Source organism: Colletotrichum spaethianum, assembly GCF_022836535.1.
Source record: "Colletotrichum spaethianum MAFF 239500 DNA, contig25, whole genome shotgun sequence".
Lineage (NCBI taxonomy): Eukaryota > Fungi > Ascomycota > Sordariomycetes > Glomerellales > Glomerellaceae > Colletotrichum > Colletotrichum spaethianum.
Window position 1 is genome coordinate 132,438 of NW_026054795.1, and position 25,831 is coordinate 158,268.

General features: G+C 50.0%; 8 protein-coding genes across 8 annotated transcripts; 1 reads left to right on the forward strand and 7 right to left on the reverse strand.

The window, feature by feature from the left end:
* Positions 1 to 886: 886 nt before the first annotated feature.
* Positions 887 to 1,944, reverse strand: ColSpa_08898 (acetylxylan esterase 2; the record flags this gene model as incomplete). The annotated part of the gene is made up of 2 exons (XM_049275110.1): positions 887 to 1,476; positions 1,536 to 1,944. The coding sequence occupies 2 exons, from the start codon at positions 1,942 to 1,944 to the stop codon at positions 887 to 889; spliced, it is 999 nt and encodes a 332-aa protein (XP_049131067.1).
* A 2,265-nt stretch (positions 1,945 to 4,209) lies between these two features.
* On the reverse strand, positions 4,210 to 5,431 carry ColSpa_08899 (PA-phosphatase related-family protein; the record flags this gene model as incomplete). Its single annotated transcript, XM_049275111.1, has 2 exons — positions 4,210 to 5,199; positions 5,255 to 5,431. The coding sequence occupies 2 exons, from the start codon at positions 5,429 to 5,431 to the stop codon at positions 4,210 to 4,212; spliced, it is 1,167 nt and encodes a 388-aa protein (XP_049131068.1).
* Positions 5,432 to 6,159: 728 nt separating this feature from the next.
* On the reverse strand, positions 6,160 to 7,203 carry ColSpa_08900 (alpha-L-fucosidase 2; the record flags this gene model as incomplete). The annotated part of the gene is made up of 1 exon (XM_049275112.1): positions 6,160 to 7,203. One exon carries the CDS (start codon positions 7,201 to 7,203, stop codon positions 6,160 to 6,162), a length of 1,044 nt encoding a protein of 347 aa, XP_049131069.1.
* Positions 7,204 to 8,198: 995 nt separating this feature from the next.
* ColSpa_08901 (alpha-L-fucosidase 2) lies at positions 8,199 to 8,684 on the reverse strand (the record flags this gene model as incomplete). The annotated part of the gene is made up of 1 exon (XM_049275113.1): positions 8,199 to 8,684. The coding sequence occupies one exon, from the start codon at positions 8,682 to 8,684 to the stop codon at positions 8,199 to 8,201; it is 486 nt and encodes a 161-aa protein (XP_049131070.1).
* A 4,696-nt stretch (positions 8,685 to 13,380) lies between these two features.
* ColSpa_08902 (L-sorbose 1-dehydrogenase) lies at positions 13,381 to 15,511 on the forward strand (the record flags this gene model as incomplete). Its single annotated transcript, XM_049275114.1, has 6 exons — positions 13,381 to 13,427; positions 13,455 to 13,625; positions 13,697 to 13,970; positions 14,049 to 14,582; positions 14,646 to 15,276; positions 15,303 to 15,511. The coding sequence occupies 6 exons, from the start codon at positions 13,381 to 13,383 to the stop codon at positions 15,509 to 15,511; spliced, it is 1,866 nt and encodes a 621-aa protein (XP_049131071.1).
* Positions 15,512 to 15,584: 73 nt separating this feature from the next.
* On the reverse strand, positions 15,585 to 17,582 carry ColSpa_08903 (putative FCP1 y domain-containing protein; the record flags this gene model as incomplete). The annotated part of the gene is made up of 1 exon (XM_049275115.1): positions 15,585 to 17,582. The coding sequence occupies one exon, from the start codon at positions 17,580 to 17,582 to the stop codon at positions 15,585 to 15,587; it is 1,998 nt and encodes a 665-aa protein (XP_049131072.1).
* Positions 17,583 to 18,267: 685 nt separating this feature from the next.
* On the reverse strand, positions 18,268 to 20,070 carry ColSpa_08904 (efflux pump FUBT; the record flags this gene model as incomplete). The annotated part of the gene is made up of 1 exon (XM_049275116.1): positions 18,268 to 20,070. One exon carries the CDS (start codon positions 20,068 to 20,070, stop codon positions 18,268 to 18,270), a length of 1,803 nt encoding a protein of 600 aa, XP_049131073.1.
* A 2,402-nt stretch (positions 20,071 to 22,472) lies between these two features.
* Positions 22,473 to 24,256, reverse strand: ColSpa_08905 (cocaine esterase; the record flags this gene model as incomplete). The annotated part of the gene is given in 5 exon segments (XM_049275117.1): positions 22,473 to 22,857; positions 22,975 to 23,426; positions 23,444 to 23,595; positions 23,646 to 23,748; positions 23,798 to 24,256. The coding sequence occupies 5 exon segments, from the start codon at positions 24,254 to 24,256 to the stop codon at positions 22,473 to 22,475; spliced, it is 1,551 nt and encodes a 516-aa protein (XP_049131074.1).
* Positions 24,257 to 25,831: the final 1,575 nt, after the last annotated feature.

The window sequence follows — 25,831 nt, forward strand, 5'->3', positions numbered from 1 at the left end:
CGCACCAAAGACGAGTCTTCCTGTGTCTCATTCGTCTCGCCGTCCTGTAAACTTTTTCCTCGGGGTCGTGTTTTCTTGCATGCTCATCCGGGATCCACCTATGGCGCCGTGCCTTGGCAGGCCGGCTCGCATCACCCCCCGATGATTGGAGCTCCGTGCCTATCCGGGATTATTATCATGATTTCTTCCTGCAAGTCTGCGGAAACCCGAATCTGGCCAAAAGGGACCGGATCGTCGGATGTGCCGGCTGTGCATGCCAATCCGGCCGACGGAATGTTCGCAACAGGACCGGTCCCGCATCCGGGCATGGCCTGTGCATGAAAGGGCACACTAGGAGTACAGAATTACCAAATTGAGGTTAACCTATTGATTGATTCTTAGAGAAAAGAAGAAAAAGTATCCCGGAGACACCCAGCTGGGCGATTGGGGAGAATCAATGCGCCTCTCGATGAGGTCTCGCTCTACCCTGCTAACTGACGTTACCCTGTCTGTCAAACCTAGGTGTAGGCTTTACACTTCCTCATTCCGCCCTACAAGATCCAGATCGGGATATGTGATTGCCCTTGTCTTACATGAAGTTATACTTCGCGGCAGCTAAACTGTCTCAAAAAGGCGCTAAAAATACCTCAATGCTTGGATAGCGAGAAATTTAGGCTGCTCACCTGACGTTCCGACCGCATTCGTCAAATGCGTCGCAACCAAGTATGACTCCACAATGCACCTTTTGTAAAATTACTGGTGACAGACCACGTTTGAGGCAGCAATACAGTAAGCTTTGTTCGAGTTGTCTTGTATTAGATAGTATCACAATGGGCTGCTTGGCACCCTTCATGAGCTACTCTACGAGGGTGTGTCCAGAAGCCATCTCTGCAAAGTCTCTAGTAGCTTAACAGTACTTACAGGCACCAGTCGGGCAGTAACCGTGACTGCAGCTGAAGCTGCAGAGTCCTTTGTAGCTGTCATCCAGACCATCAGCAGGGCAGCCGTCGCGTCCGTCTCCACCGGGGCTCGTCGTCTGCTGGCCATACGCTGAGCACTCGCACACGCCGTCAGGGCAGTAACCGTTGGAGCACGAGAAATCGCAGAGACCGGTGTAGTTGTCCGACAGGCCAGACTTGACCGTGCCGGCGACGCAGAAAGAACCGGTCGAGGTGGGTGCGGGGGCGGTGGAGGTGGCCGTCGCCGTGGGAGCCGGCGCGGATAAGACGCACTTCTCCTTGATGTAGGCGGCGGCATCGCTGGTGTAGAGCTGGAAGTAGTTGGTGTGGGCGGTCTCGTTCGTAGTGCGGCCCGCTTCGTACGCGCAGATATTGTCACCGCCATTGCACCAGGACCGCAGGACGCTGGCGAAATTATTCAGGTTCGCGATAGAAGAGCTAGGGCGGGTCATCTGGCCGCTGGTCCCGGAGCCGGCCTCGACGTTATAGCTCTGGTCGGCGACGTGCGTCGGGTCACCAAAGAGTAGAGCGGCGCAGACTGTCGCGGTAAACGTGAGTCACTGATCTATCTGCTCGGCGGTTGTGGAGAGGCCTTACCCTTGTCTCCAGGAAGAGTGTTGGCAGCCAGTCCGGAATCGGCGAGAATGTTCGCAACAATGTTGGCACCTTCGCTGTAGCCGCTCAGAACAACCTTGGAGTTGGGACACTTCTCAGTGTACGCGTTGAGCTGTGAGACGCCAGAGGCGCGGCCCTGCTCAACCGCGCTGGGGTAACCCTGCGGGTTGGTCGCATCGAACTGGATATCTTCATAATCGCAGCTAGAGAGGCCATTGCAGGTAGCGTCGATGATAAGCTGCTGCCGGCCGGGGTAGCCTTCGTTCCACCCGCGGGCTAGGAAGATGTGCAGGTCTGTGCAGGATCCGGAGCCGGTTGACTGGCGCTTCCCGGGGGCTGCGGACGCCAGGAGGAAGAGGTTGAAGAGGGCGGTGGCCTTCGGTGATAACATGATGGCAGATTAGTATTAAGGCGTTATAGATGGGCTGAGATATCCTTAAGCGAGTGACAGGGTTGACGAGAAGGCCGTAAAGGAGCAAGAAGGTGTGGGAAAGGAGGTCTGGGGAAGACGGAGTTTTTATCCATCCCATCTTTGCGGCTGACTGTGGATTGTGGGATGCCGTGGCAGGCCACTTGTCGCATCTAGACATATCTAGATTAATCCCCTGATGCTTCTCGCTCCGCCGAGTAAGCCGGTAACAGGATAATTGTGGGTTACGTCGGACCTCAAGTTCCAAAACAGCAAAAACCCGCGATTTGGCGCAACTGCAGGGGTGCGTTGGAGGGACGTGCATAGGCTTGTTGCTGGGCAATACGAGGAAGGCATCGAAGCAACGCAAAGCTCACCGTTAGTCTAGTGGAGGCCATAATGTGATACTTATGCAGCCTTCAGAGAGGGGCGCGGCATTAAGACGGGGCGAACCAAGATGAGTTTCTACTATGTACATAACCGAATGTTGTAGTTGTTTATAAACAGACAGGGCTGGACGCGTTACATGATGTACGTACAAACCACCTACCCAGCCACCGAAGCCAAGCATGCATGTGTGAAATTGCAACATCGGTAATTGAAGTGTTGCAATTCGAAGGCACTGTGGCACTCTATTCCCCAACCCCGAAAAATCCTCTACCCACTGTTACGTCCGCACTGATATCAGCCCAGTAAATGCCGGAGACAACGCTCTCTGTAACTCTTACGTTTTCCTCGCTTGTTAGGCTGATATCCCCACCAAACACAAAAATTCTTGCTACTGGCATTTCCGTCCATCGACTTACGTTGACAACAATTTTGTCAATCGTAGTTCAGTCAAGGAATGTGTAAGGCTGAATCACCTTTCACTGCTCCACTCGGTCACTGCACCACTCCGCGATGGGTCGGGGCTCAAACGCCCCGCACAGCCAGTAACAGCATGTTGAACAATGACGAAAAGAATCGGGGAAACCCCGTAGATCATACACACGATCCCTTATAGCACAGCCCACGGCGCTGGTGGACCAAACCCACCCACATCATCATATACCGGCTACTATAGTGAGCGTCCGAATTCTCCGTCTTCAATCACAACACGCCATATTTTCATTCTATCTAGACCCCTCGCGTCTCTTCCAAAGTGATGACAGACGAAGTAGCTCATGAGGCAAAACGAAAGGCCCTCAAATTGATCTGCAGTCAACAGCCAACTATGACATTGATCTTACGATGTGCTGTTCCTACCAGTATATCGAGTATCACTTGGCGGTATGAACTAAGGCAAGCCCTGCGAGTACGGAGGCTGAAGCAGGTCAAATGACTATACTAAGCAAATATGGATCTTGTCAAGGAGTGTAGATGTAGTGAAGCACAGGTAAGGATTCAAGGTCCGTCTCAAAGGCGTTCCAACGAGGCTATTCGGAGCATCAGCTCTCGGGAATCAAGCATACCTTTCCGGAAGAACCACAAAACAAGTTTGGTGCAATGCGACCTCCCTTGTATGGCCCTCAAGCTCTGCACGCCTGCAAAGTTTTATGACGAATGCTGGACTCCCGATTTAGTTGCGACTCATTAATTGTGGGTCTTCCTTCACATGGATACCGTCGACAGGGGTCAAGAGACTGGCATTTTGCTATCTGGACATCTCACCACAGGTCAAACTGTCAGAGACAAACTCATCGTGACGTTCCCATCCATCGCTCTTACTCAAAAAAACTTATGGCACGCCTGTGACTAGTTCTTCCCAGAACAAGTGTCAAGAAGACTAAGTTAGGAGGTGCAACAGTGTAACTATCACCGTCACCTCCGTCGCCCGCCAGAGGTTAGTTCTCCCTTTTCACACTTCATGAAGCCAGTTTCCAAGAGAGAAGACTGGCTGCACAGAACAACCGTAGACTTATACGCCTTGTCACAAATGAACTGTTTTGAGATATCGACAAAAGGGGGCTTGTTCCTTGATTCCGGAGTCGTCAACTGTCTAGAGCGCGATCGACACATTGTAATGGGAGCGAGGTTTCATGGTATCTGTTAGTAAAGTGCTTCGCAACGACGCCCAGATTGACATTAGATCATCTTCACAATTAAGAACGGGATAACTATGGGGAACAAGTCACACAGTATCTGCAAGTCTGGACACACATCCGAACACACAAACAACTCGATAATTTACAACTGCACACAGGCTTCGGTTTTACCAATCAACTTTAACTTGCATACTGTTTCTGTAAAAAATGTTTATAACACGAATCAAACTGCGCGATCCTCCCGTTGAGAGTTTCTATGCTGTTTATATCGTGTACGTGTTGGCTGATGGGGCAGAGACTCTCTCTCCGCTACACCATGGTAAGCAGTCTGTTGAGTTGCGTAGGAACTGCTGCTTCGCCCGCTAGGAGTGCGCTTCTCTGACGTTTCTTCGCTCGTTTGTCCCCATCCACCAGATCTTGTGAACACCAAGTCCCGGTACTCTGTACCGTCTTCTGGGAAATAGTCTAGTTGATCGCGTCTCTGAAGGGGGATATGGTTGAAGCGCCAATCCCAAATAGCGGCGTAACATCCGCGGTAGGAGCCAAACGCCACAGCAATTCCAATGGCACTTCCAGCTACTATGTCATACCAGTTGTGAGCCTGATCAATGGTTAGAGAACAGGCGATAAGCAATGCCCCAAGGAGTGGAGCGAAGGTAAAGGCGATCTTCCAGAGAGCAGGGCGATAGTCGGCCCACACCTTCAGCTTGGCGTTTAGGTACAAGAATAGATAGACGTAGGCTGCAAATGCGGCGGTGGAGTGGCCGGAGGGGAAGGATGTCATAGCATTTTTTAACTTGATTGGGTCCGGTTGAGTGCAGACGTCAACCGAGTACATGACCTGTTGGAAGCCCACGGCGTTGAGCCCGGTCACATTGTTGGTGGCTGCCCGAGAGATATCTGGCATACAAACTGCGAGGAAGTAGGGTCGAAATCCGCCAATGAGTTGCTTGATGACAACCTGAATCAAAGTTCCAAGTGAGATTGAAAATATGAGGCCAATAATGCCGTTGTTCATGTCCCAGATGCTCCTTACTCGGAATTGAGCCAGTATAATCACAACGATTGGGATGATGGCGGATAGCAGTGCGGATAACCAGGTGTCGATAATCCAGCCGCGGTCCGGATATGCGAATTGCGGATAGACAATATCACCCGAGCCGTTGAAAGTGATAGGGAAATTACGAACTGCTGCCAGAGGAGCATTGTAGATCTGTCAGAACGTGATCAGCTGCTGTCCCACAAGTCGTCGCTTCATCCTAACTTACGCCGAGAGCGGCACCGCCCAACGCGGACATGACCAAAATGTCAAACCAAGTGAGCCGAAGCCATGCTAGAAAGAACTCCCATGAAGCCCTCACTGAACGAATGGTGTCGCGAGTAAATTCGGGCACGGGATTGTGGTCATCGCCATGGATCTGCTGCATGCGACTGCGTTGACGCATGGTGTAGATAGGTAAGTCTGTAGAGCAAGACTATTTGGGTAGATGAGCTTTTGCGTTTGTTATGCTGGATCTGTTCACAAAGGAGCCGTTTACTTGAGAGGGTACATGTATGGAGGAACATGCACTGTTGTGAGAAAATCAAAATATAGTGAACCTGGAAGCTCCTGTATCCATCTAGTGAGGGGTCATTCAGACACAAGTACCACACAAGGTCTGGGTCGTCCCATCATTTGCGCTCAATATGTCATAGCTGGCCACAGCGCACGGTAGACGCGTTGTCGTTCTGATACGAACGGGTCTGAGCATTCTCTCTCGCTTGTGGTTCGGCGTTCTGGGCGGGATAGCTCAGTCAGCCGCACGGCGTTCAGTGGACAGGAAGTTTAGATGAGGACCTGGTGCAAACTTTCGACATGGGGAGCTGCTTATTGATGGACCAACGACATTGTAATGGCGAGCCAAGCTGCTCCAGATGCACGGAACTTGTAACTCAACTTGTTTGGCGCTTATTACAACTTCTAGAAAGCTCTGTTGACGAGTTAATTATCCGATCAATTGATATGATGCGTTCGCGTTGCAGCATCAATGGATGCAAGCTTAGTGGAAAGATGTCCTCATGGCTTTTGAGACAACGATCTCTGCTGCTTTGATGCATGGACATTTTACAAATTGGCGAGAAAACGGTTCGTACTATGTTGTCCACGAGGACAAGCTCCCTGATCCTACGTATGTTACCGCTCTGGTTTGATGGCCGGGGTGATCTTGACTCTGTCCCCTGTAGCCGTTTGAACAAAACCAGACCAAACCTCATCATCTACCAAGAACGCCTCGCCATTTCCAACACGAAGCCTTAGCTCCCCACCATTTCTTGCTGTCACAGTCGCGCCTTTCAACGCTCCGTCTTCCCACTCAATATCAACTACGAAATTTCCTCGTGCGACCAAATCTGTCGCCTTGCCATTTGGTATAGCTTCAGCTGGCAATGCGAGAAGAATATGTACGACGTCCGCGTGGCTCTGGAGAAGCATCTCGGTGACCCCACTGGTAAATCCGAAGTTTCCGTCGATCTGGAAAGTCTTTCCATTGTCTGTATTCCAGAGGTTCGCCGTGGGAAAATTGGCAAACCAGCCCTTAACTTCCTTCCAAGCATCGGCACCACGGAAAGCTCTTGCATACATGTTGGTCATCCAGGTCCGGCTCCAACCTGTGCTCCCCGAGCCAGCTGCCCTGCCACGGTCCAAGAGTATCTCAGCTGCTTTGCTAAGTGTGCTATTAACTAGGGGTGAGAATTGCTTTCCTGGGTGCAGGGCATATAACGGTGAAATGCGTCTGTGCGCAGCATCTTTCTCTTTGTACTCATAGCGCCATTCTAGAATTTGACCTTGAGAGCCAACTTGAGCAGGCTTGATCAGCCGAAGAAACTCTTTGGCTTTTATGAGGTCAGGATTTGAGTCAGGTATCTCGAGGATTTTCGCAGCTTCTATGATGGCACTGAAAACATCGTGCATAAGCTGATTATCCATCGGGATGTCGATGTCCATAGGTTCGGCGCGCCCCGCAACACTGAAGTTACCCGGCACAATGAAGTTATTTTCAGGTGAGAGAGAAGGGCCTGTGACTCTCCGACCTTCATGCTCGAAAGTGTAGCATTCATAGAACGTGGCGACATCGATGAGACACGGATAGGCGATAGTGGAGAGAAAACTCTTGTCACCCGTGAATCGATAGTGGTCGACCATGTGCTGAACCAACCAGGCCGCTCCCATGGGCCACATTGTTGAAGAAGTGTAATTATTAGTTGCTCCGGGGTCGCCCCAAGATCCAGATTGTGGCGAAACATGATTCCGTCGCAGCCATACATGCGCTTCGCCATCTCTTTGCCTGGGGAATTGGCAATCTTCATGAGATCGAACAGTGGCTCTTGGGTTTCAATTAGGTTGGTTTGGCCCGCCAGCCAGTAATTCATCTCCGTGTTGATATCGATGGTGTATTTCCTTCCCCAAGCGGCTGTTGTCTTTTTGTTCCCAATTCCTTGCAGATTCGCAGGCAAATCAATGTCCGCCTCTATGTTCCGAGACGCTGCAACAAGCATATGACGACCGAAGTTCCAGACAAGAATAGTGAGTCCAATGTCTTTGCTGTCGTTACGTGCCAAAGCAACACGCTGGTCTGTGGGTATAGAGGCAAGACCGCTTGGGGACTTGCCCAGGTGGATAGAAGCGCGTTCTAGCGGTTTTGTTGAATCGGCAAGAGCTTCTTCTCGCAGCTTTTCATAGCCTTGGGAGGTCGCTGCATCGAGTTTGCGCTTGATTACAGCGTCCCAGTCCATTTGGGAAGAATACCGATAGTTGCTCTCGGCATCGAAAAACACATCGATCGTCGTCGCCCCATTTATCGACACTGTTGAACCGGCAGCACTTACTTCAGCTGTAATGCATATTAGCCCAAAACCACCAATTTGAGAGTAAGTGGCTTGCGGTATACCCCCAGGAGCGGTGAAACAGGCTTGACCCATGAACAAAATGGAGTTTTCTTCCAAGGACTGTCCGCTTGAACCCATCATGCTTATAGAGTCGACGACGCCAGCTGTAGAAGCAACATTAACAAGAACATTTGCCAGTCTGCTGAAACTGGCGTTCAAGTTCAAAGCTCCTTCTTCGCTTGATGTAAATCTAGCAGCAAGAGCCCCCGCAGGGCAGCTCGCAACATACTCTCGACTGCCTCAACAGATAATCAGTATCCGTAGCTTTTGGAACAGGCTTGAAGAATATTACGTGTAGTTCACGCCATCATAAGAGTAATCGACGCCGGAGTTTCCGCGTCCAGTATCTAGCCATCGAATATAGTTGTCCAATTCATTGGTATGTCCGAAATTGAAGTCGAGGTTTCCAAAATACCCAAACTGTCGCTCAGACTGCTCGGCAGGGGTCATGTTCCGCAGGACTAGTTGCCCCCCTTCAGTGATTTTTCCAGCAAGAAACAGCTCGCGAGCAATCGGTAGGGCGGCTAGGGCGTTTGGTGGGGTGCGGTCTTGAATAGGACCAGACCAGATGGAGTTCTCGTTCAGGGTGAGAGTCTCATTAGCGCCGCCCCAGACAGTGCCTCCAAGGCGACCGTTGCCGATGGGGAGTGCGCCTTGTTCCCATTCTGTCGTTGGAGTTTTATACCAAAGGAATCGACTTCCACCAAGTACTGCGAGCACGTTGATTGTGGTGCCCATAAGGATGACCTTTGCGAAGAAACGTGACCTACGCATCGCAAACGAAGTCATCAAACTGTCTAGGATATATCAGACGTTGGTGGTGTTTTGTTATGGCAGGTAAGTATCAGTGAGAGAATACAGATTCATGCTGTTTGTAACAGTCACATCTTCACGCACTCCGGCTGTTGCAGACTTCGCTACTAATATAACCTTATTGCAGGGGAGGTTTTTCCCGATTGATCAGCACACGCAGTGGGGAACTAAGAATCAACGCTTGGCGCAGAGCGTGAACCAAGAGTGATATCGCTTCTGGTGTGCAACCATTTGGCTGATCGTGTTCAGATCGAAGACCATACTCGTGGAGAATTTCTGAGTGACACACATGCAGCATAAGATCACCAATAGTCCGCCGGCAATAGGTAGTCTCCCCGCTGGATAAATGACCTATGTAAAGGGCTTCTGCTGAATGACTTGACTCCGAACAACACTCGCCTATCTGACCAAAAAGGGAATCCGACCAGTTCAGCACCACTTGCTTAACAAGTATTCCTTCGCATCTGTGTGCAGATCAAAATCCAGCTCGGTTTGTCTGCGCTATGTCCGCAATGTCACTGCGTTTTTTTGTCCTAGGAGAAAGGAAGATTGTCCTTAGAAGTTGGCCTCTGGCGCTTGTCATTATTGTTTCCTCTATCTATCAGAACAGTGTCATTATCAAATATCATTGGGAAATACCCATACAAAACACCACGCATCTCTTGACGTGTGTATAGCTCAGGTTAAACTTTATTGTCTGGTTTCACCTCGAATGTGGCCGTGACAATGATCCCTTTGTGCTGTCCGCTCGACTTGCTGTTCAGGCTTTCATCACGGCCGCTATTTGAAGACCAATGCATCGGCTCGGAAGGCTTAACAATCTGCTCTTCGCTCGAATTGTTGTCCAGCTCGGTCATGTTGTACTTGTTGTATCGTCTTTTGGAAGGTAGCCCGGATCGGTCAACACTCTGTCTGCCTCCTATGGTGATTAGTTGATGGCCATACTTGTCGCTGAACCCTGTGTATTTCTGCTTCGCCCCGCTGCTCCCTTTTAAGTTCTGAGCCAGTGTGCGGAACAGAAGAGGGGCCTGATGCAGGCCGCATTCACCGCAATGATTCCGACGAACTATAGAAAGGGAGTGATGTTAGCCTAACGAAGTTTCCAGCGACTGCTTGTTCATTAAGCTTGAGTGTGGAATTGTGCATAATGTTTCTCGGATGGCCCATATGGTGCTGACATTGATGCCTTCGATATCTCTTAGTGATAAGATGCAGCGAAGAAGAGCTGCAATCATCACAAAAATTCCCGAGCAAAGCAGAACACCAATTGCTAACTTTCTCTTAAGACTGAGTTTAACCGCCCAGAGCAGAGGTAAGGGTATTGACACAATGAGCATGTCCGTACTGCAATTGATCTAGTCAGTAGTGGGTGTTGAAGGCTGAGTTGTCTCTTTACTTACGATATGTTGAGCACTACCAACGTCAAGTAGTTGGCCACAGCCAGTGTGCACTCGTCTGAAGGAAGTGTTAGCAGACGTTTCAGATTCTCCCGCATGCTGAAGTTTGCGTACCTCCTGGGTAAGGAACAACCTGCCAATTCCTCTGGACTGGAGTACAATGACTCCAGATGACAATCAACACTCCGCAATAGGCCAATATTGTTAGCCCAGCTGTCCACCTGACAATTTTCTGCTGTCTTGTAGCAAGCCTAGTGCAGCTTGTCAGTCAAGAGGATACGGACCATAGGTGCCAAAGAAAAGCAGATACTTACGTGATGCGACTAAAAAAGAATATAATGCAAGCTTTCAAGCACCAGATAAGAATAACATAGAAGTACCAGCCCGCCAGCAGACATTTCGAGCCGAACTCAAACTTGGCTATCTCTTCAGGCATCAAGGTAGCACCAATTTCGTCCGTGATTCCAATGTTGGTTCCGTTTTGGCCTGCGCTGGCATGTGAAAATCAATCGCAACAATGACGGGAAGAGATCATACCTATGAGCTCCAGCATACATAGCTCAAGCTGGTAGAAGAATTAATCAGAGGTCGGTCCATTTGTGACGGGATCTCAAACTCATAATCACGAGCCATCTATACTTACAGTCCAGAAAATAAGGCAAAGGATGGCGAAGTAGTCATCGCCTTGCCAATGGAACCCAACTATCTTCCAACGCGCAAATATTCGGAGCAGAATGACCAAGACCCTGACCCCATAATCCGTCCAGGCTTCTGTCTGGAAAGGTGTTGCCATCATGAGCGTGGTGAAAGGAGCGAAAAGGCTAAGATGGTCAGACACTCTTGCAGCTTCAGGAACAATCGAGGTGTGTATCGGAAGCGTCTCTGTGCCTCGACAGTGATGGGACGTCTTGGATTAATAGCGCTTTATCTTGAGTGACTCTTGGCTTATAATTACGCACAGAGCGCCTCATACGTTTGGGTGACCCTTGAATCTTTTCGCCCCTGCCTATGATGGATATCGGCGTAGTGCAAAAAGACTTGACTATCATGGTGTGTACAAACGTGACATTACCCCCTGACCAGCAATGCCTAGGATTATGTCCAAGAAGCCAGGTACATCTGAACCAAACGATCGACATAAGTGAAGGCCTACTTTTTGAATCATCCTCCGTCCCAGCTGAATATCATAGCGGCGAATTCAAGCTAGGTGCAGGACGCAGCCAGGCAGCATGTTGGCTTTAGGAGTATCGAAGAGAGCAACCATCAGTAAGCCTTCTTCTCCACACGCCTAAATTTCACAACTTGTCATGGTTTCCATGTACAATCCGGCATCCCTTTTCCAGGTTGGCCTTGGCTATTCAAGCATAATGCCCCTGGGCGACTTTCGCTAGCTATGAGGCTCAGCACCCGGAACCGAGCCCGAGAAGGTCGCAAATCCTCGAAACACAACATACGGAGTAGACATTTGCCTTTTCAGCCAAGACGTTGTCCCCTTGCGATTGAACTTTCGGTACATATCCTCAGCCCATACCGTCCTAGTCGATAGGCGTTTTGAAAGTCAGCACCTTAAAAGTGTAGTATCTTAAAATTGAAGACCAAACATGCTAGTTTGAAGCCCTAGCTGGCGCAGGAAATAAATCATCTTTCGAGAACACTTTTGCCAAGTGCCCCTACATAAGAGGGGTGTGGCTCGCAAGGGTTCAGAAACGCATATACGTGATGGAGAACACATCATCCTAGTATAGTATCTTCAGCCACAATAGACGCGCGTGACAGAAGTTCATATTCTACGTTTCACTACCTAGGTTACATATTCCCATGGTAAAGAGTTTGTTGTTGGATTTGCCTGCGGGATTGGTTCCCCATCGGGAACACTCCAATCCCTGACAAACGCCTATGGAGCAAGTATCTTTACAATATGACCCACTTTTTCTCGGCCTAAAGGATGGTCTGCCAGGGCTTGATGAATGATTTTGAACGTGCCGCTCCCGTCCGCTTCCACCCGGCCCCATTTCCCGATGCTAGCAGTAATGCTCTTTGTAATGATCACACTGGGGCCCCAGGGGCTCAGGGTCTGGTACCCCTCTGGATGCAGTCAACTATCAACAGGTTCTCCGCAAGTCAATCGCTCGACGGCTTTATCGCACAATGCGTCAGTCGCAATGAGCTGTGACGAAGCTCTTTTACCATCTCAATTATCTTCTAGAACTTCGGCTCTTAAGCAATGACACCACAAAATTTGATGTCAAAATCGAGTCGTGATCAAATATTTCGATTGTCGTCGTATAGTAGAATATGAAGATGCAACTTTCCACTTGCTGTGCTGCACCCACACTACGGTGGCAAGGTGGGCAAGTAAAGATGCTTATGGTGAACCTTGTGATGATTCTCCTGAGCTACAATGCCAAGCTGGATCGTCGGTCTCAGAGGCTGCAAAGCTCGAGTGTCGGGCCGCAAATGTTGGACTGCGAATGTGAGACATAACTAACTCCCAGTGCTCACAGTCAACAGTGGGTTCCCCATTGGTCTCTAAGTCCTCACTACGATGATCATCATTCGGCAATTGTCCGTGCATAATCTCTGCTAACCAACATGGAGTCCAGTCCTAGCAAGCATACATCTGCACCAGAGGTTAATAGCGCAAATACAGGGTTCGCAATACTAATCTGGCTAATTCATATGTTGGAGTCCCCGAAAGACCCTCACAGAACCCTCGTTTCTATCTTCTTACTCGGATGGGGAGGGACTGATCGTTCGCCCGAGAGATCCACCACCAACAGTACTGTTTTGAGTTTGCGAGAACCCTGGGCTATAAGCCAGCCAATGTGGGGAAGCTGGGCCGGACACTTTCTGCCGCGACAGCTTCTCCTGTACCCCAAGCTCTCACTAGTCGGGTTCGTACAACAAAGTCATTTAGCTTACGTAGGAGTACCCTGTTGTCATGGTAGTACAACGGAGCAATTTCCTTCTTTGGTTTGCCGAGATATCCTTGGCAGCGGCGTTGACTTCCTGCACCTGTTCTAATAGGGAGTCATTACATGTGTGCTAACACTGACATTGGCGGCTGGCATGCAGGTAGGCGTTGCCCAAAGAGTGCGACTCGGGGAGAAGTCCTGAAGGACAGACGGTTGCTGCATACAAGAAGACTGGCCCGAGCTGTTGATAGAAGCTCACTAGTTCGCTCAGTTTTTCCTCCAAAAGCAAGACTCATTATTTATCATCGTCAAGTAATTCAGACAGCTCCCAGCGTAACCGTGAGTATGGGGTCCATACCAAAAGACATTACTTACGACTTTGTCATTTGCGGGTGAGCACTGTACCTATCCGGATCAAGCTGTGAAGCACTTCTTCACTATCCCCCGGTGATTGACTTTGTTTTTTTTAGGGGTGGTACCTCTGGATGCGTTGTTGCAAGCCGCCTTGCTGAGATTCCAGGGACCAGTGTTCTGGTCATCGAAGCTGGTCAACACAACGAACATCTCGAGAATGTTCACATGACAGGAGGGTAAGGCTCTGACCACCTAACGTCTCAGTGTGACCATTCTGGCGCGACTAATGCCCCTCTCCTACCCACAGATGGTCTCAACTCTTTGACAAAGGAACCGATTGGAACGTCGTCAGTGAAAAAAAGCCTGCTGTGAACAACCGGCAGGTGAAGCTTAGCCGCGGCAAGTTCCTTGGCGGCTGTTCCGGCTGTAACGGCACTCTTTGCATCCGTGGCGCGAAGCAAGACTATGATGATTGGGGAATCGATGGTTGGGCCGGTGAAGAATTCTTTAAATACATTCGCAAGGTCAGTTCATTTGGGATCAATCCCCAACTTAAGAGTATATGTTTCTTCCACCATGATGTATTTAGCATTCAGCAGCTGCGTTGTCACAGATCGCTTCATTGGAATAACTGCTGACTTTCTTGACAATCATGGTAGGCAGAGAAGTTCCACGGAAAGTCTTGGTTCAAAGCTTCCGGCGACCATGGCACCGACGGCTACTTGAATATTGAACCTCACGACCTCGCTCCTATTTCCAATCTCATCATGGACTCGATGGTCTCCAAGGGGCTACCTCTCGACCATGACATGTTTTCCCACGGAAACAACCCTCACGGATGTGGACATGCTCCCAGAACAGTACACAAGGGCTTGCGAAGCACCGCCGCGGACTTTCTTACCAAAGAGAACAAGAAAGACAATCTCCATCTAATGGTTGAGACGCATGTCGAGAAGGTCATAATCGAGAACGTGGAGGACGAGCTCAAGGCAACTGGCGTTAGAGCTGTCAAGGCAGATGGCTCCGTCGTTGAGATCAAAGCCCACAAGGAGGTGATTGTTAGCGGCGGTGCCTACTGCAGCCCCAATATCCTGAATCGATCCGGCATAGGTGCGAAGTCAGAGCTGGAGGCGTTTGGTATTCCGACCCTATTGCACTTGCCGGGCGTTGGTAAGAACCTTATGGATCATCTTGTGAGTACCTCTATCCATAAATATTTATTGCACCCAAGTTGCTGATGAGTCCGTTTCTCTTAGATCGTTTTCATGTTCTATGAGACCGAAAAGGCTGGGCTTACGAACGATCATCACGTCTACCACGGTGATAATTTCGCCAAGACGTACGCTCTCTGGAAGGATCAGCAGGCAGGCTTCCTGTCATCTTTCCCCTTTGGTGCATTTGCCTTCGCTCGTCTCGACGAGCGTCTTACCGATTCGGAGCTGTGGAAAAACGCTCCACGTGCGCCTGGCCGTGACCCAATGGGCTTGACACCGAAGCAGCCAAACGTTGAATTCTTTACCACGGAATGCTATGGTGGACCGAAGCAGTACGACCAGTTCCCAACTGACGGAAAGTATGCCTTCAGCATGATCGCGGAGCTGTTCGGCCCTCGATCCCGCGGCACAGTGACCCTCCGAAACACGGATGCCAAAGCTGTCCCGGTAGTCGACACTAACTACCTTGCCGACCCTCTTGATGTCGAGGTGCTGGCAGAGGCCTGCCGCTTTGGCAATGAGATCATCATGGAAGGCAAGGGCACCAAGGACATTGTCAAGGGCTCTTGGCCGAGTGATTTGGTGCACCATAAACACACTACTCGCGAGGAATGGATCCCCTACGTTCGCGATAATGCGACAACTTGCAAGTTCCTTCGACAACGAAACTCAAGTGGATTTACTAATGGACATGTTTAGGTTATCATGCCGCCGGAACTTGCGCTATGGGCAAGACATCAGACCCCGATGCCGTAGTCGATCCTACGCTCGCCGTGAAGGGTGTCAAGGGTCTTCGAGTGGCTGATTGTAGTATCATGCCTACTCTCCACGGTGGTCACACGCAGATGCCTGCATATGGAATTGGAGAGAAAGCTGCCGACCTCATCAAGGAGGCGTGGAAGTTGTGATCAAATTAGGTAGAGCCACGACACAACAGAAGAATGAAATCGAAGTGGAATGAGTCAAACATCTTTTTGCAATTTACTCCTTTTTGAAAACAGGCATCCACTCCAAAGGCGCCTCAATATCAAGCCACTTGCCACCCTCATAGGTATTCGTGTTGCCCTCAAGCAGCGGCTTCCACTTACACCTTCCCTCGAGAGTAGGCAGATAAACCTTAATACTTCTCTTTTCAGGCTCCAACACGGGGCACACCAAGTACTTGTCTCCAAACATGTACTGCTGGCCGATGCTCCACGTTGCCTTGTCGTCTGGGAACTCGTAGAAGAGTGTCCTCATTACAGGAGTTCCCTTTTCGTGTGCCTCCCTCATTAGAGACCGGGTATACTCACGTAATTCCTCGCGGAGGAACATGTACTTCTTGCAAATTTCAAAGACCTGGGGGCCATAAGACCAGACTTCATTAGGTGCACCGCTGCGGCAAGTTGCGCCTCCAGTGGTACCGTGCTGTGGCTGCTCTGGCTCACGACAGCCGTGTAGGCGGAAGACGGGACAGAATGCGCCCCATTGAAACCAGCGGACGAAAAGCTCACGGAATTCCTCATTCCTCGGATCGCCGCCATGGAAGCCTCCGATGTCAGTGGTCCACCATGGAAGGCCGCAGAGACCCATGTGGAGGCCAGCAGCGACCTGGTTTCGAAAGCTTCCCCAGGAAGAGGCAATGTCACCGCTCCAAACAAGGGCACCATACTTTTGGCTTCCCGCCCATGCGCACCGAATGAGGTTAACAATATTCTCCTGTCCTTCTGCCTCCATACCTTCATAGAAGGCGCGTGCATATTGGACCGGATAGATATTGCCAATGGAGACGTTGGATCCCAGGTGATAGCGGTACGTGTCGAAATCGTACACGGTGTACTCAGGCTCGGCCTCATCAAGCCAGAAAACACGGATGCCCTTGTCGTAATAGTTCTTCTTCGCCTTCTTCCAGACATAGGCTCTCGCGCCAGGGTTTGTCGCGTCGAAATGGGTAGTGTCTCCCTGGAAGTTCATGGCGATTCGGATACCTCGATCGGATTGGATAAGATAGCCCTTTTCTACCATCTCGTCCCAGTTTTCAGACTTGTGGTCAACAGTAGGCCAAATTGATACCATCAGCTCGATTTTTAGCTCCTGTAGCTCTTTGATCATCGCGTCTGGGTTGGGCCAATATGTCGGGTCGAATTTCCACTCTCCTTGGAGCGGCCAGTGGAAAAAGTCAATAACAATGAGGTCGATAGGCAGCTCGCGTCTCCGATACTCGCGCGCCACTTCCAGTAGTTCCTCCTGAGTTTGGTAACGTAGCTTGCATTGCCAAAATCCAAGACCATATTCAGGCATCATAGGAACCTTGCCGGTGGCATCGGCATAGGCCTCGACGATTTCTGCTGGCGTGTCACCGGCCACGATCCAGTAATCGAGGGCGCGAGTAGACTTGGCCTCGAAGCTCATGATATTACGACCAAGAATTGCCCTGCCGACAGAAGGGTTATTCCACAGAAAGCCATATCCCAACGATGAGACGGCAAATGGAACACTAGCTTGGGAATTTCTGTGCGCAAGCTCAAGGTCGTGACCTTTGAGATCCAGAAATGGTTGCTGGTACTGCCCCATGCCAAAGATCTTCTCTTCAGCATTGACGCTTTCAAATCTTGCTGTGAGGTGGTAGTCGTTGCTGTTGACGATGGCGAGAAACTCGCGAGCCTCGACATCAAGAGCGCTGCACTTGGGGTCCAGGACGTCTCGCCGGTGGCGGGAGTACTCCTCGAGCAGCAATTCCCCCTTAGAGTTCCACATCAATAGCTTTCCGCCACGACTGATGGAGGCCTTGATCTTGCCATTGATGATTGTGCCGACTTTGTCATCGATAGTTATTTCGACTTTTGCCTTCCTGGGCTTGAGCAAGGCCCAGTCCTCAGCAGGCATCTCACGGGCTTTGGTCGCCCGAACTCTGAATGAATTAGGTCCCCATGGTTCGACCCAGAGCTTCTCTGCATCGTAGGTAAAGACTAGCTTTCCGTCTTGCTCCCGTAGTCCCATTGTTGTTCTTGTTGTCTACAGCTGTAAGTTGCCAAGCAAAATGAACATTTGTTGGTGGGGGCGGAGTGTGGTTTTGAGAGACTGCGTTGATGGGGGGAGACTGCCTGATGAGGGGTATTTGTCTACAGGTCAAATGCGGCTCCTTCTTGTAGGTTACGGAGCAGCTATTTCTAACGTAGGGGGAACCCCGAATGCGGAGCTACTCCTGTTGCCATGAACCGATGGATGGAGATCGCAGGCTAGGACGATGCCACGACGATGACAGATGACATACTGCGTACCTAATTGACCACTCGGAAGCAATCAAAGCCGCCGTGTCCACCGGCGGCATCGGATTGCCCCGCATCTCCTGAGCGAATGATTTGAATTGAGGGGAAATTGGAGTTTAAAAGTTGGAGGCACGATGGCACTGAGGATCAACCATAGCGAATGTGAATTTGGATAAAGCTGGTCAGAGAGTAAAATTGAGGCTAGAGGTTTTTGGCTGAACCGGGTATTTGAAGCAAAGACTTTCGTCCCTTTCAAAGCAATGGCTTTCCTACTGCCCAGAAGAAAAATTCCATGTATACATCAATGTAACTAAGACGGGAAAATTCTCGCTCCTCATCTGACGATGGCTAACGTTTGTCCCAATCTTGAAATCCAGCGTTCTCTATGACTACATGTAAACAATGTCAACCTGTCTTCATTTCCGTCTCGCGCCAAAAGACTCCCTTGTGTGCACTCTGTCAATATCATAGGGGTTCCCATCGTATGACTTTCGCCGAGTTGAAGCAAGACTTATCGTTCGTCGTGTGCTCTGGCGGTGAACGGAGGAATCGTCCCCTGATGAGGTCAGGGAATCAATCGCATCGTTCAGTACGACTTCTGCGGAAGTGGTGTTTTCCGGCTCTTTATCTGAGGTTAGATCGTCCGCTTGCCTCAGTCGAGCCATGAAGGCTTCTGACTGAGCGGCGAACTTGCACCGAGCGCGGATAGCCGGTCCATACTTGTAGAATAGAAACGGAAATGGCACGCATGCAAGTGCCAAGAATGCTGGTATCGAAGAGGCCCAGTTGGTTCCGAGGTCTTTATACATGTAAGACGTGAATAGAGGAAACGCAGCTCCAAAACAGCTGCGGATAACAGAGTTGGCAGCAAGTACGCTTGCTGCAAAAATGGTGTAGGAGTCGATGAGGTAGTTCATGATGCTCAAAAAGAGGAGAACCATTCCAAATCCGAAAGGTACGCCAGCAGCAATACTAACCATCCAGTGTATTGATGGGTTGTTTGTCCAAGCAAACCAAAAAAGCCCAACAGGAACAGCCACGCCTCCCACCATGGCTGATCTAAGGCGCGTTTCCGGAGGTGCAAACCCGCCGTTCTTTTCTTGAACTCGTTGATATCGGCCATTCTCGGGTATGGTGTAGATGATGGCAAAGATCATGCCGACCATGATTCCAAGGAACGCAAGACCGCCGATTCCCTGCGACCAACCTCGCGCTTGTTGATAGACGATTGGAAAAGCGGCGAAGAGCATGTAAAGAGTTCCATAGATGATGGCCATGTAAAGCGAGAGAAGCAAGACGATAGGTTCCCGAAACAACAGAATCCATGGCCTTGACAAGGCAGTCTTGAAAGACTCCGCCAGGCTAATCTTTCCCTGTTCGTGTTCGATCTTGCTCACGTAGCATTTTCCCGTCATCTTGGATAACTTGGCAGCTCGACAACGGAGTAGATACGGAGCGTAGGTCTCGGGAACTAACGCAGATCCTAATAGCCATAATGTCCCAGAAAAGGCAGCCAAGAAGCCCATGACCCAGCGCCAACCAGCTGCAGCTCCAAGAAACCCACCAATAATTGGTCCGAGAACAGGTCCTAAGAAAGGTGCAGCTGCGAACAAGGCCATAGCCAGACCTCTTTCCGCAGCCGGGAACATGTCCGCAATAACACCACCAGAGTTGGCGAGAGGCGATGATCCGAACGCGCCGGCGAAGAACCGGAGGACGATGAGAGTTGTAGCCGAGTTTGCGCCGGCACACCCGGCGTTGAATGCGGTCAGCACGGCATAGGTGCCGAAGAACAATGACTGGCGTCCAAATAATTCACTGAGTGGCGCCCAAAGTAATGGTCCAATAGCAAATCCCAACACGAAAAGGGAGACGCCCAATGTTGCCACTTCTTGTGAGATTCCGAATTCCTCGATGATCTGGCGGATGCCGCCCGTATAGGCGGATGACAGCAGTGCCACTGCCAACGTAGTCAAGGAAACCATCATGGTAATGAACCATTTAGTCGTCTGACTGAAAAGCATGGGGTTCCGGGGATCGTTGGGGATCCATTGCACCAAGAATGGGTCCGCTTCAGTTCCAGAGCCAGAGTATTGGTAGTTGGCTACTTCTGGTGTGATCCCTGCTTGATCTACAACTATGCGCCAGTATGGAATCTTCATGCGTGTGGGATACTCGCCAGCTTCTCCGACTGGTGCTTCGGTCTTTTCTTGCGCCATCGTGTGGCAGGTTCGAGGATGAGGCGGCGCGTTGGACAGTTAGGAATACATTCGGAGGACGAGAATTAAAAGACCATGATAAAAGTACAAGGAAGAGGGAAGTGCCAAGAGTAATCGGTGGCGGATAGGGGGGTTCCAAGGGAATAAGACGGAAGAAACCTATTTGTAGCTGGTTGGTTGAATTCCTTCCATGGGACGACCAACAAGGCGATGACGAAATGCGGAAGATCACAGGGTCACAACCTGAACGGCTTACGGGTGGGAACTACTACTGAATCCCGTTTACCCCAGCCCACTTTTCAACCTCCTTGCTAGCCTGATGTCCAGTTGACCGTTTAATGTTTTTCTGTCCACGTCGATATCTAGTGCGCACGATCAAGCTTCTCCGAGATGAAAGGTTGACTTTCACTAATTAGAATCACATAGTTCAGTTCGTGTCCAGACTTCCAATGTGACACCACATCATGGTGACGACAGAAATCCGGGTGCTTTCCCTAAGTTCGTTGCCAGTGAGATGCGTGGCTGATGGAACAGGCCGGCTCCGACTAAGCCTAACTCCGGGCCTAGTGCATCGAGGTGTGGTCCGGCAGATCAGCTTCCGCTAGGTGATCATAAAATTATGCATTGCCGTTCCGAGGCTTGGGTTTATAGCGTAAGCAACGCAAATACTCTCGGACGACGAACTGAGGACTGTTAATAAATTCATACCGATTTGACCATGACTCTGGGTCTCTGGTTGTAAAAAATATTGCAGTGTTCTAGGACGTGACTGAGGTTCCAAGAACTGTGATCGAATGCAGATGGCACCTACAGCTGCCATGGAGGGTTGTAGTGACATCCACCCAGAAGGGCTTTAGCAGTCTTGAGCCAGTTGTTTATACCTCGTTTAGGGTTCAGAAAGATTGTGACGGCAGTTCATCTGAATCTCGCATTGGACCAATTTTGCTTACCAATACATCTATTTTGAGTATGTATACGGGGGTTGCACGCGCCAAACTACTCGACGATTCAACCCTTCGTCCCAGTCTCTGGCAGCTTGACTTCACACCAAAACTGGAAAAATAAATAACACCACAGCTGGGCACCTTTTGACCCGACATATCACCTCGGTTTTAGTCGGTTGTTCATTCATAAGACAGATGGCTGCGCAGATCGGGCCCACTATGTGCATAAAATGGCATAAATGCCGATTTTTCGGGATAGCGGTCAACCGGAGGCTTTGCATAACTTGCGAAATCAGAGTCGGGGCCCGGACCGGACTTGGATGCACTGTCTGAAGCCTACCTTCGGCGCTAATGTTCAAGACTAACACTAGGCTCGGTGATGACTCAACGCTGCACTAAACGCAGAGATTGATAAACACAGACGCGGCTTCTAAGACAAATCCATTCGTTCGATCAGCGAAGCAACTACGGATACTCCGGCTCAGTTCACATGTTATCGTCTCCTTTGTATTTAAACACGTACGGAATCTCGCTGGCGAAGTCCATTATGGCCGCTCTGCGTTAACATTTACCGACTTGGCACGGTTTGCATACAAGGCCATTGGCCGCCTTTCGAATTTGATACAAATTGCGTAGTCGGTGCTACATGCTTCTCAGCCGAGAGACAGGGGCCGATAATGATGACATCAAACATTTGCTGCAATGGCCTTGAAATTGAACCAAGGACTGCGCTGGTTTCCAGGAGTCAGTAGGACTATGTAAGCATGTAGCAGGTATGCGCAGCTAAGTCTGTCAGAAAAATGGGAGATCAGCTAGTTTTATCAACGAAGCTTGTTGCTTGAAATATGCGGGCTATAAATAATTATTTCATTGTAGGTATAATATGGACTATAATAGGGACAGCAGAGGCACTCTGAATGCTTGCTACCAATAGGGCACATGCGATACCGTGCACTGATGTTGAAGCGTTCTGGGTCGAAACTGGGTAATATTCATTGAGCCCTCCTGGCTCAAACTCATCTCCGAGTAAGAATCCCGAGAAGTCGTTTAGATAAAACAATGCCACACGTCTGTCAACAGGTGTCACAATACACTCGTGGTGGAAGGCGATCCAGCCTAGATAGACCGCCATTGCTTTCCACGCAACCTCGCCCGGCTTTGTCAACGACCCTTTATAAGCGGCCTCGCGTAGGATTCCACTCAGACAATACATGCCAATCTCAACCTAATGTACCTACTGCGTATAGCAAGCTCTCAGCAATGACAGGTGATACATTGACAGATGAAAGCTTTACGGTTGAGTGCAAGATGGCACTGTATGAACTTCACAGCTCATCTCAAGTCAGATTCTCACACCAGTAAACGCACAAATGTTGTATCACTATCGTGTACTCGCGGGTATCTCTACTTTTTTCACCTATACATACCACAAATGCCCTGAGCTCAAAGAATTTGAAACTAATATGACAGCCCAGCCATGTCTGTGAGGGCCGAGTAAGCAAGGCAAGGATAATCAGCCGTAAGCGACGCTACTACTGATACACCGCTGGATCCACTTGCGCCCAAAAGACCTAGCTCGAAGCCAAGAGCTCCTCCAACCTTCGGCCATCCAACACCGCCGGTAGGCTTCTTCGCAAAGCCACCCCAGACGCCCTGCATGTAAGAGCTAAGTTTGATCTGCTGCTGGGTTGCGGAGCCGAACTTGTTGTACTCAGGGTACGTGCCGAAGACTGAGGGTATTTCGCTCGTGTGGTACGCGCCAGAGTTGGCGAAGATGCTGGTAGAGGGGAATGAAGCATCGTAGCGGTACCGGTAGGCAGTGTAGCCGTTCGAAGCAAGGAAACTGGACAGCGTGGAAGTCGTGCAAGTAAAGATCGCATCAGTAAAGATTCTGTAAGACAGTCAGCTCGCTGTAGTCGCTTAGGTTCCTTTGGTTTCATACCTGTCAGCCACAGCATACATATCGGTCATGCCTTTCGCAGAGTATTGAGCAAGGATCGAGTTCTTGGTGTTAGTTGAGGTGACTCCAATCTTGGACATCGTAGCGTCCATGGCAGAAGTCCCATCCCCTGCGGTCTCAACGGCAAGGAAGACACGAGCTTCGTTGAGTGTAGTCCCAATCAAAACGGGAATCTTGGGCCACTTCTTGGAAGTGATACTACCCCGAACATCACTGACCGAGGTACCATCGCCGTTGACTGGAGGGAACACCAGCGCTGCCGATTCGATATACGCTTTGATATCTGCAGCTGGTACCTTTCGCAGGCATGCAATGGGTGAAGACTCGCTCTGGCACTTGAACTGCTGCAAAACTTTCTTATAGCTGTCCGATCCGGAGCCTATGAGAAGGGATTGCTGCGATTGCATGATAGCAGCCGAGAACGGCAGCGGGCTTGGCGGGCTCGCAAGAAGCTGCTTCACAGACTCACCCCGGCGGACTCGCCAAAAATGGTTACACGCGAGGGGTCTCCGCCGAAGTTAACGATGTTGTCTTGCACCCACTGCAGAGCGAAGCGCTGGTCCAAGTAACCCGAGTTTTGAGACCCAGTTGCAACCTCGGGCGAGTTGGAGAACCCAAAAACTGATATGGTTAGCATATAGACGATTGGGTAGAAGACGAGATATTCTTACTGTTCGTTCGGTAGTTGATCGTCACAACGACCACGTCCTGAGCGATGGCAAGTGAACTTCCATCATAGATTGGTAGACTGGCGGTTCCAAATTGCAAGTTTCCCTTTATGAGTCAGTGGGGCTGCTAGGTCATATGGATTCATTTTACGAACAGGAAATAGCCAGAACATGACAGCCTTCTTGTTAGAAGATGATGCGCTGGGAGGTGCGAAGACGTTCAGGTACAAGCAGTCCTCACTCTCTTCAGGTAGAGGTCCAGTGGGGTTGCCGAAGTATTGCTTCTGCAAGACTTGCGCGTTTCCACTATCAGTGAACTGCTGGATGCATGCTGGCCGAAATGCCTGGGCAGGTAGTGGAGTTGACCATGAAGGCGCTGACTCGGGTGGGGAGAACCGTTCCGGAGGCGACTTGGCGAATGGAACTCCCAAGTACGCATTGGCGTAGCCTGTTGATCCAGCTTGGCTTGCTGGCTGAGCTGTGGTGCCTATAATGACGCCAGATGATATAGTTACACTTGGGCCGGCATTTGAGGCCGGCAGGCCAAATGCTCCGAGAAAGAATGTGGAGGAGAGGAGAACTTGAGCGAACAATGATTGGCGATGATTACCCATGGTTGATGGGAATGGCGTATGTGAGACACTAGAGATTGGTCAAATGAATGAGAGAGTTGATGATGCTCTTGGAGATGATGGTGGTTCTGGCGGCATTCCAATGTTGTCTTATACCTTGCTCCCCCGACAGCTTTGATAATTTCCACCACCGGCCTTGCCGATAAACAATGTCCTTGACGCCACTGGGGGAACTATCGAGTCTTTGTGCTGCGAAAGGCGAGCTCAGACATTCCGCACGGCCTATCAAACCAATATGGCAAAGTGGTCCCATCAACTCCACTGGCGGTGCTGCTAAAACGTTCGAGGCTACTTCCGGAGTGAGACCCACGTGTTCGTCGCATGCGGCCAAATTAGGCTCGCGCCGTAGATCAATTCCATAAAACGCGGGCCTATGGGTTTCTCTTTTCTTTGATTATCTTCGTTGTCCAAATGCTGTTCTGGGTATGGCCATGCCGATGGCGTTGGGTGCTCCCGAGAAACTGGAAAGTCTGGACCGCCAAGCTTCTAGTTTGCCAAAGGCGTCGACTCAAAAAAGACTAACTCCATGGAAGGCAGTGTGGTTCAGTGGAACTGTTGTTTGTAGAGCCACGGTCAACGGGAAAACCGAAAAGACATCATCGACAGCCACCACCAACATTGCCATGACGTTTTGGAAGAAAAAGTTGACAGTCGTCCGCTCTGTTGGAGCCCACGTGGCATATTTCCTAACTTGATCCTGTTAGCGCCCACAATACTATATTCTGTAATGACTGAGTGCCGCTATTAATATCTTGATTGTTGCTGTTCATTGGGGCGGTACGATCACAAATTACTTAGCGCGACACTGAAGAAAATTGGCTCAAAATGCTGACAATAATTGTAGCACTTGGATTATACTAATCTAGCCTTCCGACGGGTCTATTCTCAGGTCAATGAATCTCGCCGTCCACAGTTTAGGGCAGCCCTTCAACATACGCGCTTCTGATAGCGATGACCAATGGCAACACCGTAGCGTTGCCTGCTCCCGGATGTAGAATATCCAGAGTTTGGATTGCAAACACCTCCGATCGCCAGTGAAACGAGTAGATAGAGGACGACTAGTCGGTACAAGAAGCGCGGGCTTGTAATGAATTATTTTTTTGCGAGCCTCGCGCATTTCGCCGCCGGCAACAAACACCAACTTGAGACTGAAGTAAGACAACAATCCCGAGAAGGCCCATTCGTACAGAAGTGCGGTAGAACATTATCCAAGGGCAACAGTTGTGCACCCTTTGGTAGCACTAGTAACCAACCTAGTAGTAGAAACTAGCTTGTTTTCTGCTCGCCCCCTTTCCCCAAAACACAGGTCGAGATGTTTAGCTCCAAAGACCAGGGTTAGGGAGGAAATTTCGTGATAAATGATCAGATGAACCCAGGGCGGACCACGTAGACAGGATGCAACTTTTTGTTCTTGCCCACTGTACAAGCCTTAGTTTAGACTTTAATGCCGGCAACTCCCTTCCTTAACGCTGTTATTGTGTACATCCAAGACGATTCAAAACACAACGTGCATATCAAGGCTGGATCGATCGCGAAAAGCATGTCAACATAAGACTT